We start from the raw sequence: 17,679 nt of genomic DNA, 5'->3' as shown, positions 1-17,679 counted from the left end.
AGGGAAATTCACATTTGTAATGCCTGATTTATCCAAGCCATTTTCCTGCTTTAGGATGACATGAACTGCATGGTTTTTCTTTTTCTTCTCCATGTAAAAAGTTCTAGACAATTGGATGACCTTTAAATACATCATTCTCCTAAGTTTAATGTAACTTTTCTTGCTGGTGGTGACGGATGATTGTATCAAACCATAGACTCCAGAAATGAAACTGTGTGGAAGCAATAAGAGGGAGTGAGCAGCCAGATTTCACTATTCAACACTGGGAAAAGCTCCTCCCTTGGTATGAATATTCTGATGTGTTACTAAACATACACAAAAGGTTTTTTTAAAAATAAATGTACAATTGCTCTGATAAATTCCTCTGACAAGAATATTAATTACTGCTTAGTAATCAGATCCTCAGTTTAGTTATAACTCTTTTCACTCATCAGTCTTGGCAGTTTAGATGGGAAAGATGGTGAATATCATGGGTATCATTTTACAGAGAAGACATAAAGGCACAAAGGGAGATCATAAGATATTCCTGTAGTCACAACAGAGGCTGGAGTCTTTTCACTTCCTTCTCTCTTCCTTAGAGAAGTCACAGTCCTTTTGGTTTTCCTCTCTGGAAGTAATACTTGATTGCAAATTCAGTTTAAGTGTGAGAGGAACAGGTCCAGATAAGCTCAAAAACCCCAGTGTTTCAGCAGTGCACTTCAAAATGCACATGAGAAGAAACTAGTGTGCATACCCGAGACAGGGAAACAGCAGTGAGGAGAGAGTGAGTTCATCTTTGTGCAACAGGCTAAGAGACATCTCTGCATATTAGAAATCTGGAGCAGATCATCTGACTAGTAAACTGCCTTATTTCTGGAGTAGTAATTCTGCTGCTCAGTTACCATGATTCACTTAATTCAAATGCATCCAAATGTCTTCTGTAGAGGGATTACCATTTGCCACGTCAATACAGAATCTCGGCAAGTAATATAATTTTCCACTCTTGTGTGCCTTCCAATCAAAAATCTGGAAGTACTTTGCAAGATCCAGTTAATGATCTTCAGCACACATACAAGAGTCTTTCTGCCATTTCACAGATGGGAAAAGAGTAGCACAGAGAAGTGAAGCATTTTGTGACAGAACAGAACAATTCTGGTTGAGTAAGGGACAGAATACAGGGTCTGAGCAAATGCCTCGGCCTTAAATGCAAACCAACTCTTCCTTCTCTAGTACAGTACCCCCTGCTGCCCTGCACTGTGGTGGCTTCTGTGCTTACTTAACCTTGGGGAATATCATTGAGACCATGTGTTGCTGCTGCAACAAATCTGAGAAGTGGATGGCAGAAAATCAAATAATAAAACATCCATCCAAAACAAGCCTTTGTGATTACAAGTGTCAAAATTACTCTGTCAGCTTGGGCAGCAACTACACTGAAGTGAGTATGTGTATGCTTAATCAATCTACACTGTGGTAGTAGATGTCAGAAAACAAAAGTAATAGTAAGAGCAGTCCTATATTTACAGGTTATACCCTTGCAGATCCCAAATACCTCCATGAACATGAATTGAATACACAGAGAGCTCACTTCCTCCAGGGGAGGAGTGCTGAAGCTTTAAAGCATCACACAGGAATCTGTATGGCAACTTAATACAGAACAAGACAAATACTCTTTCACAGCACATTAACCCAAAAGGATTGTCAAGTTCTGGACAGACTTTACAGAGACCTCTTAATCAATCCATGAAAAGTCACTGTGACAAGGGTGCAGAGGCATCAGGCTTTTCAGGTCAGCAGTATGACACAGCAGATTCTTTTGTGAATTGAAATGAAGGAAGGCAGAGTGTAGTTATTTAAAGTGAGACCTGATCAGATTTGCCGGAGTGACGCTGTTACTGTTAATACAAGTCTCACAGGAGCTTTGCCCACACATCTCAGGGCTGCAATTTTACACCTTATTTTGAAGGTGTCACAAATATCACCAGGGCATCCCCTCAAGCACTGACTCAAATTACTTGGAAACAGCTGATTGAATCCCCAGTGCTATGTTCTTCAGTGTCCTCTGCTTCTTTTTCATCTCCTCTCTGACCTATCCAGTTACTGATTGTGGCTTGGATTGCTGATGGGCTCACATCAGAAGCTGATAGCACTTCTGAAATGACCAAAACTGTTCCAACTTAAATGCTAATTAATGCTCTGAGATAAATGCCAGGTTTCTTTACTGAGAGGGTTGAAGTCATTTCCACCACATGACACTCAGGTTTTTCTTGGGTCCTATTCATTTGGAGAACAGACACAAATTGCTTTTTCAACCGGGCACAAAAGGAATCAGAAAAAGGGATGGCTTACTGAGAACACATAGGTTTAAAGCCCATGCTGGGACACATTATGAAACAAGATTGCAGGTCAGCTGGCTCCAGAACTGACAATGTAGGTGTGAAAGGAGAAAGTGATAGAGCTAAAGTAATCGACACACATCTATAAACTGAGATGCACTCCCTGTGTCAACACATTCTGGTGGTCCTCCAACACCACTGGAAGAGTCTCTTCCTGGAAGCACAGTGGAAAACTTGGCAGAAGATAAAATTTTAGGAAACTGGAATGGAAGCAAAAGACATTTGGATGTGTAATGTGACAATGCCACAGCAGAACATAATGTATCAGTAAGTTAAGGTACATCCCTTGTATCTGGTAGATTGTCCCTTTTTTTCACCTCTGACAGGGTCACATCTCCATTCTGTCTCAGATAAGATACGTCTGAGATTGAAGGTGTCAGACACTGGGGAATAACTCATGTAGAAATGCAAGGAGATTACTTTCTAATATCTTTTTTTATTTTACCCGAGCATTTGTTAAATCCCTTACTCCTGTTCAGATCCAGAGTACTTTTTCAGAGATTATCTATCTGAGATCCTAGAATCCTCATCTTAATTCTTCTGGCAATACACTTGCTTCATTAGGGATTTCTGGTCTGGAACACAGAATAATTTATTCACTGCCAATTGCTTACACATTATTTGCTTCATACGAAGCACCACAAAATCAACACCTAACTTTGTCTGTTTATAAACACCCCTTAGTGAAATTCCTCCACTAGTCTGTCTGAAGTCCTGACTGGCCTGCTATGTACCCTATGTTTCTCCTGTTGACTTCCATCATTGTAAGAAGTTATATATTAAATGGGAAACAAATGCTTCCAATCTTTATCTTATTCTTAAGTGAGAACATTCTTAACTAGTCTTAAGGGAGTTACTGCCATGCTCATCTGCTTCAGGACACCAAGCTCCAATATAACATCATGAGCTAAATCCAACCCCTTGTTTTTAAGATTGGTTCATTTACTATAAGTGCATCTACAGGGAATGTTGGCATGGAGTCTTATGCATTAACTGAGACTTTTTTACCTACTTGCCCATCCATCTGTTTTGATACCTGAAAAACACTGTTTTTATAGCCATAGAGCCTAAAAGAGCCTTCTGGTCAGCTAATATCATTCAAAACTCTAGCCCAAACAAAAGGAGAAATCAGCACAACATTCAATCAGACACTAGTGTGACTTACAGTTCAAACATCATATTGGGGGAAATGGGGGCTGAAATATTTAAACCTGCATCCTGATAGCACATGCACTCAAGGATCTGAGAGATTAAGAGCACATTTTTAATAAACTGGAATATCAGGAAATGAAAACAAATGTTCTCCTCCATTGAATATGATGTTAGCATGAAAGGAAGACATTAGCATGCAAAGTGGGGTAGAAAACTGACCTGCTTATAACCACCAGGCCCAAAAGGAGACCCTTCCCCTATTGGGTCTAGCTAGTGTAAGGGAGTTTTGAATCAAAGGCTGGTTCATTTATGTGAGTGTCTGTGTGACAGATGACACCAATGAAGTGTGATATAATAAACCCATTACTGGAATTCACTGGGGGCTGGAAGAATTGTGTATGCCTGAATTAAGTAACTGGTTTCTATGGCAACATGTTAAGTGTGCCTTGCACAGAAGACCTGTTCAGTCTCTGTTTTGTATCCTGTGGTGACCTCTTTAGGGACAGAAGTCCCCAGCAGTGCCTTTTGTCAAAGATGAGTGGACCCTCTTTGTAGCTAAAAGACATTTAATCACTCTCCTACGCACACTCAGTGAATGCCAGATCAAGACATGTTGTGATGGGGTGCAGTTCTGTCTGCTTCAAAAGCCACCAGGTTGTTAGGAGAGAAGCCACAGCCAACCCTATGGAAGGCCTTTCAGTCAACCCTATGGAAGGCCTTTTCTTCTACACTGACACTGAAGGCTTCTCTGCTGCCTTTCTCCACCCACATGGACCTCCTGAGAAATAGTCATGGCAGAGGGAACCATTTGCACCCAGACAACAAACCAGGCCAGGGCTCTGTGTGGAATGTATGTGATCCTGTTCCAAGGACCTACATTTTTTTCTGTCTTTTCTCAGGCTTTTCTTTTACTGTATTCATGCCAAACCTTTTGATAAACAAAGGAGGATCCCCTGTGCACACACACACACACACACATATCTCATTAAGTGGCAACATCAATAATTCAAGAGGTCACCACTGAGGCTTCAGTGGCTTCTTAGAGGTCTGATCTCATATGGCAGTGAGGTCACTGAAAAGAAACATGTTCAACACATCACAAGGTTGAATTCCTAGTAGCTAAGATGCAAGAACAGGGTCTTGCACTGCTGTGAATTGTTCAATAGTCACCAGGACTGGCCTCTTAAAGTTGCACGATGCTTGGGTTATTCGACTTCCAGCTGGAAAGGATTCCAGGAGGGATTAGTCATTAGTGAAGGTAAGTGCCTGATTGTTATGACTAGGGCTGTCTGTTCAGCGTTTCCTTTAACTTGGACTGTAGAGCAGATAGAATGCAGAGGCAAGTTGAGAGGAAGCAGTTAACACCAGCAGTGTAAACAAGCAGATAGCACTGCCAGGCCCTGCTTCCCTGGAGGAAGAATTAAGGGGCTCAAGGATTTGTCTCTGAAGGGAATTTGAACTGACGAGACTAGACCAGCAATCCCATCCCTGGCAAGTGAACTTGAGGAGGGCACCAAGTGTCCTACTCTAACCTGGTTTGTAATGAGTCATTTCAGAGACATTTGGAACGTGATAAACCAGCCAGAAAGACACAGCAGTGGGTTTTTTTAGTGTTGCTTCTGCATTTTCTCCATTTCCTGAACATACAAGGCAGCAGATATCAAATTAATTTTTCTTCTCACCCTGTTTTATAAAACCTTAGTGGACTTGCAGCCATTACTATTTTTTTTCAAGTCTCAACCTTGAAAAAAATCGTTATATAAAATGCTATGAATCTTAGGAATGTATTGTTGTAATTGTCAAACTCAAGGCAAAAGAACATTTAAATGTTTGCTCTACAGTTGTTGACACATCACTGTCATGGTAAGATTATACATTTAGCTAAGTCTGTTCCTATGTAAGATTTCAGCCAAGACTTAGAGGTATAAGTGGCTCCACTTATAAGAAATGGATGCTCTCCCATGAGAACACAGCTTGGTTGAGTTAGGTTGACACTGATGGGGATGGGTTGTTTTAACTTTCCCTGGTGATTCAGCAAACACAATGAAATGAGCCTCCTCATGCTCAGCCCAGTCAGGCTGTTGCATCACAAAACTCTTCATGTCACCCTTTGCCATTTCAGAGCAAGTATTCCTCATAATGAAATAGGACACTGCATTTTATGGGAGCATTAAAAATGTTCTCATGTCTCCACATGAGGTGCTGCTATGCAGAATGGAAGGCGTTTTGCCTATTCCCTGTATACAGACTGCAAACTAAAGGATGTTGTGTCAAATAATCTAGATTTTTCTACTCCCAACTACATTACCTGTCTCGAGAGAAGATACTTCTTCTTCCTACAGTCTTTGCCTTCTACATGCATGTACATCTGCAGGTAACCTGAACCTACTGAATACAATTTGTCTAACTTCAACTGTGCCATAATCATATTGGCAGCAATGCCTAAATATGAATATTAATGCTACACTGACTGGATTACTGGAATAACCTCAAAGCAAATGCGACCCTTTCTGATTCAGAAAATACAGAGTGAATTCAAGATGCCACTTGTCTTGGTAGTAGCTGAGTTTACTCAGATCAACAAAATTTAAAAAATCAAATGCATGATTATTTTGTTATCAAACTATAATACTCTAAACTGAATTCTAAGTTTTGTTCTCTGAAAGGGCAGAAAAGCAGCAGATCTTGACTAAAAAACACTATTCCATAGATTGGCAGAATGGGCCTTCTAATGGCTAAGAGAATAACTAGATGTTCCCTGTGCTCCAAACAGTAAATCAGGAAAAAGACTACTTCTTAGGTAAGACTACTGTACCACAAGATGGAAGTCAAGGGGCTCCATCAAATGAATCAGAGGATATATCCCACTGGGTAGGAAAAATTCTGAGGCAATTATTTGCTATATCTTTAAGAACAAAATCAACTCACATGAAAATCTCTTAATGAAGAGGATTTAGTACTGATGAGAGTTTTTATTGCAGCTTCCTTCTGATGGACCTAGTGTAAGCACACAGGCATTTCTGACCTCATTAACCTGATTGTGTGCAACATGATCAACATAGCTTAAGGATGATTTGTGATATCAAATTCTTGTTCTGCACAAGGATCTTCTTTTGTAGGAGGCCACGCATTGGCACTGCCCTTCATTTAGGATTCATATTCCTTGACCTTAGGCTATGAGATTGCAAGGGGGAACCTTTGTTGTGTCCACATCTTTTCTGACTAATACTGGCTGAAAGATCAGGTTAAGAAAACAGAATTAGATGCATCAAGAATGGAGAAGCAAAACCTATGGCAAGAAATCAAAAATCTGAGACACTGTCTCTGGAATGAAGATCATCTGTTGATTGGTGATAGAACAATGTGAAGCTGTGCCAGCTTGTGTGCAGCAAAATCAATCTTCCAACACTGGCTACCTTTTTTAGTTTTGCACACTTACAGCATTCTCCAGATTTCCTTGCTCTTAGAAAGGTCAGGAGAGGATAGGGTAGTGACCATCTCTTTGAGGTGCAGCTGATTGACTTGAAAATGAGAATGACAAATATGTGCTTGATAGCAGATGTGCAGATAAGCATGAACGTCCTACTCAGCCTTCAGCTCCAGTGTCAGCTCCTGACTGCAAGGGAAACTCAGGATCTAGGCTGTATTTCTATGAAGGGTTAAGCTATAGATGTGCTGACCACCTTCAACTTCCACCCAATTCAGGGGATGTGGAAAGATATCTAGGGTGTCCCTTAGCAGACTCAACATTAGATTTTCTTCTGAAGCTGTGCATAGACTACTTTCATCACAGCTGCCCTGGTGTTTAGGGCAACAACTGGGAGATTTCAGAGCAGTCTGTTACAGCAAAAAAAAGAACAGAGCTTGATACCAGATAGAGATTTAATTGTATGAGAAATAGCTTTATGGTAAACATCATGGGAAGCTCTTTCCAAAATTTGCATCTTGAAAGAAAACACTTTTCTTCATTATACTTTCTTCATGTCTTTCATGTTAATATAATGGAAACCTGAAAATTCACACACTATCTCAGGGACAGGAAAAATTAATATGTCTGCCCTTCTGCAAAAGGCAGAAGTCAAACGTCTTATGTGTATAGAAGGAATCTGCTTCATAGGCTTTAGAAATACAAATGTTGTGAGCTCAAAAAAAGAGGAACAAATAACACAATGAAAAGATGGAATGTCTATTCCTACAGGTCATGACTCTAGGAGTTTGCTAATGCTTAGATCCATTCATAATCTAATCTTTAAAATATTTATGCAGAAACAGTTGAGACAGCCAAACTCTTATCTTTTACCTATACTGGTTAAAATTGTATGTATTGAACATCCATCTCAGGAATTCTCAGAGAATCTTATAGTACAAATTTATTCATCTTCCTCTCATTCCACAAAGTACTTGAATACCTGTATCCCATCTTAGAAAATGGAAAGCAGGACATAAACCAGATTTCTCCTATTCCTACTGAGTTCACTGGAAATCCATCATAAGTTACTTGTTGGACATTATACTGAACAATTGTGCTGAGTCTGTGACCAAATAGCACATTCCCAACTCTGTGTTTTGGTTACAGTGACACCTTCTCCTTCTTCCCTGTATCATATAAAATTATCAACCCACTAATCTGGATTTAGGATTCGTTCTTCCTTAAAGGAACCATAAACCCAAGTACATTAATTTAAAATATAATAATATATTTCTAGTACATAGCAGAGGTTTAGGGGTTTGGTTTTGTTGGGTGTTTTTTATGATTTTTAGGTAAATTATGCATTTATGGAAATCCAATCAGGGCACGTAAGGTGAGGTATCAGTTCTTTGTAAACAATTATTCCCACTCTAGAATTATTTGACTCAATACCTAAAGTAGACTAATAAGTATAAATTATGGACACTAACATATTGTTCTCAACATTGGGGAAATACGTGTGTTAAGGAAGGTCTAATGACTGGCACTTTCATGTGAGAAGAAACATTCAATCAACTATTAAAATGAGGCAAGAGATGGTGATTACATTATATTCTTCTCTGTGCTCAAGGGTTTTAACCACCAGTACCTCAAGGAAAATGTGATAATCCAGAAGGGAAGAGAGGGAAATTCCATATATAAAATAATGCTGCTGAACTGATTTAATTAAAAAAGAAAACCTCAGTCTTGGTGCAAATTGCAGCTCACCCAAACCTACTTCTACTGGCACAGCATATTTGCTTTGTCTCTCCTGATACAAAACGCCTTTGTTTAACTAAGTCTTCAATATCTTTGATTTTTAAAAAGTTAAGGAAGGTTAGTTAATTCCTTAGTGGTTGTTGAATCCAAGAAGAACATGTAAGTGCCACTCCCAAAAGACCTCACTAGTGTTATGTCACCCAAATCAGATCTTTGACACTTAACAAGTTTTGCCTTGGGAGAGATAAGGACAAACAAATCCAGTCTCACCACTGAGCTTATTCCAGACAGAAATGTGTCATAAATTAATCATACAAGCAAACTCTTGTACCTCAGCTGGAATGGAATACTGTTTTTGCTTAAAAGGATGCCATAATCCTTATGGGACTTCCAAGCTATTAATGTCTCTACTCACAAATAATGTTCAGCCTTCTAAGGGGATATGGAAAATGCCAAAGCAACTCCTCTCAAGAGACACAAGGCCAGAAATGAAAACATTTGCAAAACAATAAACCCACAGGAAACCAAACCTTTTTCCAAGCTGTCAAGCAAAGAAACAATAAACAGTACAGCTTTGGAGAGCAAATGGCCTATGCTGAGACAAGAGCACCCAGCAGCTGTTCTTTTGCCTGAAGAACTCAATGCTATCTGAATGCCAATTAAGACATGGATGGAGGATGGATAATTGACTGGAGATCCCAAAATATGAATCCATCTCTTTAGACATCATGCCATGTACAGAATGGATTTCTAGTAGTGCACAGGATTTCCTTCCACAGTTAACATAGCACAGTGCAGGTCTGTTGGCAACAAGCAGAAGTAGAGTGCCAGAGACACAGAGTAAAAAGAAATACTTTGGCCATTATCTGCTCATTTCTTTCAGAGAGGCCCAGTAAAAACTCTTGTTCTTCACCTCATTCACCCTCCTGCTCTGTCTCCTGTTAGGAGATCCATATCTGTTCACAACTGGGATGTCTGGGGCACAGAGACATTAAGCCTCTTGCCCAGCCTCCTGTAAGGAGGCCACTGCAGGACCAGTGTGGATCTTGCAGAACCTAATGACATATTTTTTTTTTGGCTGTCCTTTTTTCTGGAGCAAAGAACCTCTAGTGTTTATTTTCTCAAGCCAGTGATCTGGTAGGTATGCTCTGGAGAGCCATCCTAAGAGGGCATGCCATTTTTACCAAGCATCTATATTAGGGAAGCCAAAGACAAGAAAGCTAAGTGTGAGAATAGAGCTTATAAAAACCAGCAACTGAACAAACTGCTTTACCCTTGATTCCTCTGTTTTATGCCAATTTAAAACAGTTTCACAAAGACTTTTAGCCATTAATATTCCAGTAGTTACTTTTTAACCCTTCTTTTTTTGAGACCTCTGAGCTTAGCAGGCTCTGCAGAATAATTCCATCCAGCTCACTACATTTAACTGACCATGTGGGAGGAAGATAAGTGTGTCTGTACACGGCCAGGTGCTCAGGACTCTTGAGAAACCACTCCACCTTAGTGTGGTCCAGGGAGGACTGTGAAGCAGAGGTTGATATAATATTTTCCACTAAAAAGATCAGATCATCCTGGATTAGGGGAACTGGATAGGAGAGATTTGGTCTTTGCCCTGTGAATCCATCAGTAAGGGGAATGCTGGGCACCTGGGCAAAACAGAATGGGCCATTTGCTTATGGTTCCATTGACCAGGGGAATGTAGACATTGGGGTGGAAAGGCCTGGGCTATTTTGTCATGGCTTCATTGGTCAGGGGAATGTAGGCACCTGCATTGCACAGCCTGGGCAATCTGCCCACAGCTCTATCAGACAAGGAAATATGGGCATCTCTGATCTGCCCAAGCAGGGCCAATTGCAGCTTTGTAAGTAGCTGACAAGATAGGAGAAGAGAATTAAAAGAAAAAAGAACAGAGCTAACCAAATAGAAAATGCTGTGAACAGGTGGGAAATGTACCACTGCCTTTGCTGTTGTACTGCCAGGTGTAGCTCTGTGCAAAGCCTGGCAGCTGAATCTGTTAGCTTAAGGGGATTTGTCTCCTCATGTGCCATCAACATGCCAGACAACTATCTTCTAGGCATATACCACAAGCTCTTTTTTTGTGTCCTGCAAGCAAAAAAAACCCAAAAGTATTTTACATACTTTATATTTAAATTGGTCAGTTCACTAGAAAGAAAGAAAGAGGGAATCCCTATGGAAACAAAGCTTTCACTGCTCTAGCAGAGTTAGTCAGAGAAATTTATAAAGCAGGGCCGAAGAACCCCAAGGGAAAAAGTCCCTCTGCCATGATGGAAAAGCTCAACCAAAAGAGAAAACAGCTCTCAAGTTTGAGTTAGCATATTCATAGAGCACATCTAAGCTTGGGAACGATGCAACCAGCTCTCTAGTTCACTGGCATGGACTGACATCCTCCATTAGCAACCTCTTCCCAAAAGCAATAGAAACAAGAACACCCTGATAGAGGAGGGTAGAATGGTAAAAAACAACATGTCCTGCTGATAAAATATAACAGTCACTGTTAAACACCAAATTAGAAGTGTGATGCTCAAAACCAAAGTGTTGCTGCACTGAAGAATTATCCAACAACATAAATGCTGAGCAACCTGGTCTAGTGGGGAGGTGTCCATGCCATGGCAAGGGCTGTGACTAGATGGTCTATAACGTCCATTCCAACCCCTGAAATTCTACAACTCTGTGGTTCTATAACAACCTGCAGACAGCCACTAGGCAGGAAGCACCTTTGGTCCTGTGAGCTCACTGCACTGTAGTTACTTCTAAGGAGTAAACCACCTGGCTTTGTTTGCAGACAAGGTTCTCTCAGTGCTCACTCACCCTAGCCAAGTTGTGTTTTCTAGCACACGTAGTTCAGGTGACCAAGTCTGATCACTGTTTCCACTTCTTTCAGAGATCCCTTTAGTGCCTTAGTTTACCTGACTCTAGAATTAATGCTAAAGTCATGCTTCTAAAATGCTTTGAGAAATCTGGATGGCATTTACACTACATTTATGCAATAAACCTTGGATTTCTCTGAGTAATACTGTTGTCATTTGGCTCAGAAAAACAAGGAAGTAACCATCTCTTGACAAGTTACCACATATTGACTAAACTCCAGAAGTAACAGGGCTCACTAACCCCAGGGAGAGATGTTTAAACTAAGGCATTTCTTATCTCATGCCTGAGATGGGATGAAAGCAGCTACACAGTCTCTTGCTGTGGCTTGGCCAACTGGTGGTAACTCAGCTGTGATGCTCTGGGATCTGCCCCAGCCCCACAACTGCTTATGCAGAGTCTTCTAAATAGGAACTATTCTTTTTTTTTTGTGAACATTGTCTTGGGATATTTGCTGTGTATGCAGAGTCCTGTATCTACTCTGGGATGTCTATGTTCTCTTTCAGGTGATCTATCGTGCCTTAAGTCCAGCTAACAGGATTGAAGACCCTTATAGTCCTGAGGCTCAAGATCTCCTGAAACTCACCAACCTCCGCCTCCTTTTGTTAAAAAGACAGGAATGTCCATGCCATGGTTCAGGACTGATAGAGAAACCTCAGAGATTTGCCCACTATGCTATTTATGACCTGATCATCCGGGGAAGCTGCTTTTGCAATGGGCATGCAGAGGAATGCCAGCTTGCCAACAGGACAGGAGTCATGGAGAACATGGTGAGTTCTAAACATTCACCAGTTTACTAAACTTGTTACTTCTTTCTGCTGTCTCAGCCTGACTGTATATTTTGTGCATCATCCTGTCTCAGCCTCCCTAAGCCTACCTGAAAAAAGGGCAGCTCTGTCAATCCACATCAGTGAAACCAACACCACTCTGGGAAAATATATCCTATAATCCTTCCTGCAGTTCCATGTGTATTAATTGCATTGCTAAAAACTCTGGACCTCAGAATGCCTATAAATTGGAAAAGGCCTTTGTAATTGAAACAGAGATTCAACCCCAATATAATGAGTGAAATCTCCCTATATGCCTGCACAGAACTGAACAAATATCTTTGATTCAAAGTCTGCCCTGACCAGAATTTCAGCATCAGATCTTGAATCTCAGATTTTCTGAGTTTGTGAGAGATGAGTAGTTCTGTCATACTTAGGGTTTCAGCCTTCACTTTTAGGTTTTCAAACTTCTTGTTACTTTCACTACATAGACAGTAGTGTTCAGGATTGATTTATCTGCAAGTATTACATAAAAAACAGTCACAGGGTGATTAAGCTAGGCAAATATCCTGGTACATCTAAACACATACACCCCAGATGGAATTAAAGCCAGTCAATGCTTCCACTGGTTCCAGAAGGCTGTCTGTGTCTGCATTGGATTTTGGAAACCCAAATAACCCTTAGAACTTTAGTCCCTGGTGCACCTTGATGTAATAGACTCAAGAAAAACATCCTAAGCTAATTTCTATCCCTTTAGATATATGGTACACTTGACATTTTGGTTTATTATGTTTTGGAATGTGTATTCATTTTCTTCCTTTCAACTTTTCTAGGTTCAGAGGTAGATATTGTCAGATAATTAGGACTGTATGACTTATACAATATTTGCAAAATCATTTCTGAATCTGTTCCACCTGTGGTATAAATCCAAGATTCAGCTACACTAGGTGATACTATGGGATTCAGATGATTTATACTCACTTCAATCATAACTGTGTGGAGAAAAGCTGTTTAAAGAGTGCACCCTCCCTACTGCAAACTGTTAAATATACACACAGTGAAATCAAATAGATGAATAACATCTATTTGAATAGATGTTATTCATCTATTTGATAAATGAATACAGCTGGTAGAAGAGTAAACACTACCCATCAGAAAAGGACAACACAATATTGTGTATATTACTGGCATAACCACTGTAAACTATGACAGGATATTTTTTTCCCACTGATCACAAGGGAATAGAATCTTTTTGTGCCATCAGTGACTTCATGGGGCAGAAGGTGAAATAGTTTTAATGAAATGCACTTCATGAGTGACTCATATCCCAGGAGAGAAGAGGGTGGATGAAGCACATGATTTGTACAGGCACAGATATTAGCAAGTCTTTGCCTAAGCAGGATTCAAACAGCTGTGGAAAAAGGAAGAAGAGCCTTCCAGGGCTTTAACTGCTTCCAAAATCCTAGATGAGGTCTGGAAAAGCCCATAAGTGAGCTGGTCTGAATCCTCACGTCAGGTATGATCAAGCATAGCTAAGCCATTCACTAGTGAATGCTTGTTGAACTAGATTTTTTGAATCTCTGGTGAAGGAAATTCAAACCCTCAGTAGCTATTCCAATTTTGACATTTTGAAAGCACTTTTTTAGTGCCTGCCTAAATAATCTCTGCTGCAAATTAGGGTGATTCCTTCTTGTTCCTCTCCCACAATGATCATGGAGAGCAGTTGATCCTCATTCTGCAGATACAATTACAAGGTTCTTACTGTATCCTTCTTTAGGTTCTATTTTTTGTACTAACCAGAGAAGTGAGAAACCTTAGGTGGTCAAAATAAAAAATTCTACTCCCAGGTCATACAAGCTATACAAGTTATTACACCCTAGCTCTTTCTCAAATATGCAATGAAAATCCACTCGTGGAAGAGCCACAGGATCCTTTCACATTTTATCTAATACTTACCAATGATGATATTGTAGTGGTGAAGGGAGAGTTCATATAGGTACAGGTCTCAGGGTTTACTTTACATAGGCAGCATGAGGAAGTTTATAATAGAGTGTATAACTTTGCATCTTACAATACTGTAATCTCCTTGCCCACATGCAGGGGGGAAAAGGCCTTTGTTGTTGAGGGGTGAACAGCAATGATACAGTTCCTATCAGCCAAACTACACTGCAAAAAACCCTCTTTGTTATTCTGCAATTTCTTGGCAGAGGGAAGGAGCTCTTTGTCACATGGTAACTGAAACAGGGCGTGGAAAATTGCTGTTCGAAACAAACACTGCACATCCAGAAATAATCTGATTTAATCCACTGGCCACATCTAATATTTAGGCAGAGTTTTAATATGGCTGGTATGGGTGATATCACAGCAAGAAGGCAGAAAAACTTCATGTCTTCTGGGCTGCTGTCAAGTAATCAAAAAAAAATGCTGGAAAAATACAGACTTCCACAGAAAGGCTAAAGCAGTATGAGTTTCAGTCTCTTAAGAGTTCAGAATCCTCCTATGGTGTATTTATTTTCTGTGGTTAACAAAAACAAAAGCAAAAAGTAGAAAACAACTGTAATTGTTTGCCATGGGATAGGCCCAAAATCTGAGATCATTCTGCACTTAGGTCTTAGAAAAGACGTGATTGTGTTAATTTCTAAGTCTGCTCTCACTCTGACAGAAATCTGTTCCATTTGTAATGCTTCTAACACTTCTAGGCTGATATGACATGGAGGCTAAATAATGGGGAAAATTATAGCAAATTTCTTGACACTTTTGAACCAACACTTTTCAACACTTTTGAAGGGACTAGATGACCTATGACTACTAGATGATCTGTCAATGATCAATTTATCTGTGGATCTGTCAGTTCAGTCATGACAGCCCATTCAGCTTCTGGTTTTTCCACTGAGGCTGCCAGTAAGAACTGCAGCTCTGTGAGAAGCGATGTCACAGATGCCACAGTGTCATAGCAACAAATGGATACCAGAAAACTGCAGATTGTAAAACCAATGTCCAAATGGTATATCATTCCTAGCTTGAAATCTTGCACAATTTCATGCATATTTTCTCTGGTCATAAGTTTGTGAAAATACAGCAAGGTTCAAAGTAGACCCCTAGGATCCAATGGAAATGTCCTCTGACTTCTTATTTAGGCAGCAAACCAGTAATAATTACTCTTTCAGTGTAGGGGGTTTTTTTAACAGGCCATTTACCCACCTCAACAAAATTATCTAGGTCACATTTCCCTTATGAACTGCTGAGATTATCATCTCAGACAGGAGAAAAACTTTGAGAAATGAAGATGGGAGCTGTAAATAGGCAAGAAACTTCTGGACTTCTTGAATTTGGGGTTTGTTGCTATTGACAGTGATGTTTTCTTGTTTGCTATTTCCTTTCCTCAGAACAGAAAAAAACCAAAACAGACACTGACCTAACTTAGCTTCTTATGACAGCTAAGGACAAAATTCTCCTTTCTGAATGTCACAGCCTGTATTATTCAAACTCTTGAAAGTAGCTTCTCTGTCAGTAAACAAAATTTTTGAGATTGCATTTTGCCACAGAAACTAGAGACGAATTTTCTTTTACATAGAGGGTATTAATATGCTGTTATAAGCAAAACCACTGCCAGGACCTGACCACCTGAATGCATCTAGTCTTCATCCACAATTGGATGCAACAGAACATAATCCTGTCCAAGGTATTGACACCAGAGGATGTACAAAGTTATGTCAGTCTATAGAGCTGGAAGGTTTAGGATCTGCTTTGATGATGCATTTTAGCTGAGTCCAGAGGTGCTTCCAGGGCAAAGCTTACAAAGCAGAAAGTGCATATGGATGGAACACAGAATCTAGAACAAGGTCCTTTCTGTTTACCAAACATTTCACAATTCTCTTTCTAGTCCATGAGGAGTAAGTATGGACAGAGGAAAGCAAATATGGATTAAAATGTTTTTGTATAAAGATTAAGGTTGCTTTTTTTTCACTTGTTAATTATTGGTACCTACACTGCCAGGAAATTCTTACAAGTGGCCTCGGATGTTTCTTTTGCTTCTTTATCCTGTTTACAGAGGCAAACTAGACTCTCTGTGGGTCTGATCCTCCACAGTGAAGCAAATGGAAAGTTTTCCAGTTATTTCAAAGGGAGCAGGATCTGGTTCTAAGTAGGTTCCTTGTTTGACATAATGGAGGTTACATAAGGTAGAACTTGTTTTTCTACAGTAATTTTCTAGGTGACTTGGCTGTTGTATCCCTTGCAAATATCACCTACCTCCTCTTCAGATATCTTGTGCAGTTCTCCTGATAATCCCCAGCTAAGTTTTCACATTATCTGATCCAAGCTGTGCCAGTCAGTCTGATGTCCAGGACTCAGAGATTCAGGAGGTGCTCTCTGTTGTTACTGCCAACTCAGAGAGTAGGTTTTGTGTAAGAAAAAGTTACCCTGTGTACATCAACTCTGAGAGTAGTGCCAGGAATGGAAAAAAACCCCTGAACATTACAAGAGTTTCTAGATCAAATCAGCATAAAATCTAGAAACAGATACCTGTGCTGATTTTTTTTCCCAAATTTAAAACTGAATATGGACTTCAAACAATGCCCATAAACATAGAAGATCACATAAATTATGGAGCAAAAGGTAGTCATGAATTACATGAACTACATGAAAAGCAAGGGGTGTTGCTACTCGCAGTGGGCCAAAGTGTTTCATGGGAATTCTTGTGGGAACATGCAGGTGGATAAGAAAGTTTCAGGTATTTGTGTATTTCAGGTGACAAAGAAGCTCACAGGGGAGCACAGAGGACCATTATGAAAAGTTTCTCTTTAATTGTAGTGGCTAATTTTAGTGAGTTTCTAGTTTCCCAGGACAAGATGTGCTTCAAATCTGACCCTAAATGACAGTTCTTAAACAATTTCTTAGATAAAAGTTGGAAAAGGAGAAGATCCTATTTGAACACATTCACACAAAATCACCACAAACCTTAACTGAAGAATTCTTACATACATCTAAAAAAGGGCTTTCCTATACATCCCATAATTCTCCTGTTGTGTCAGGAAAACTGGCACTTTAAATGAATGACCCCATTACTGCCAGGTGCTGCTTCTTGGCCAGCCCAAAAATCAGTGCCTCTGTCCTCCTGAGTCTAGCAATAGTCCTGATGAAAATATCCTAAAGGTTTCAGAGTCCTGTCCTGTACAGATTAAGGCTCTGTAACCTGGGTTCCTTTCCACAGCTTTTGTGAGTATTTCTGGCTTTTCTGGCTCTTTGTCACTATACTCAAACTTTAACAAGATTGGCATTCATACCATCAACATGGTGTTTTGAGTATCTTTGGTTTAGACAACAACCACAATGT

General features: G+C 40.0%; 1 protein-coding gene across 1 annotated transcript in view; it reads left to right on the top strand.

The window, feature by feature from the left end:
* LOC103797926 (netrin-4-like) overlaps positions 1-17,679 on the top strand; it is a 45,118-nt gene that overhangs the window by 7,718 nt on the left and 19,721 nt on the right. Inside the window, exon 3 of the mRNA XM_009070163.1 lies at positions 12,084-12,347. Within this exon, the coding sequence (XP_009068411.1) occupies positions 12,084-12,347 (264 nt within the window). The remainder of the gene's footprint in view (positions 1-12,083; positions 12,348-17,679) is intronic.

The sequence above is a fragment of the Acanthisitta chloris genome, unplaced genomic scaffold (genome assembly GCF_000695815.1).
Source record: "Acanthisitta chloris isolate BGI_N310 unplaced genomic scaffold, ASM69581v1 scaffold19202, whole genome shotgun sequence".
Classification (NCBI taxonomy): Eukaryota; Metazoa; Chordata; class Aves; order Passeriformes; family Acanthisittidae; genus Acanthisitta; species Acanthisitta chloris.
This window is presented reverse-complemented; position numbering and strand designations above follow the sequence as displayed.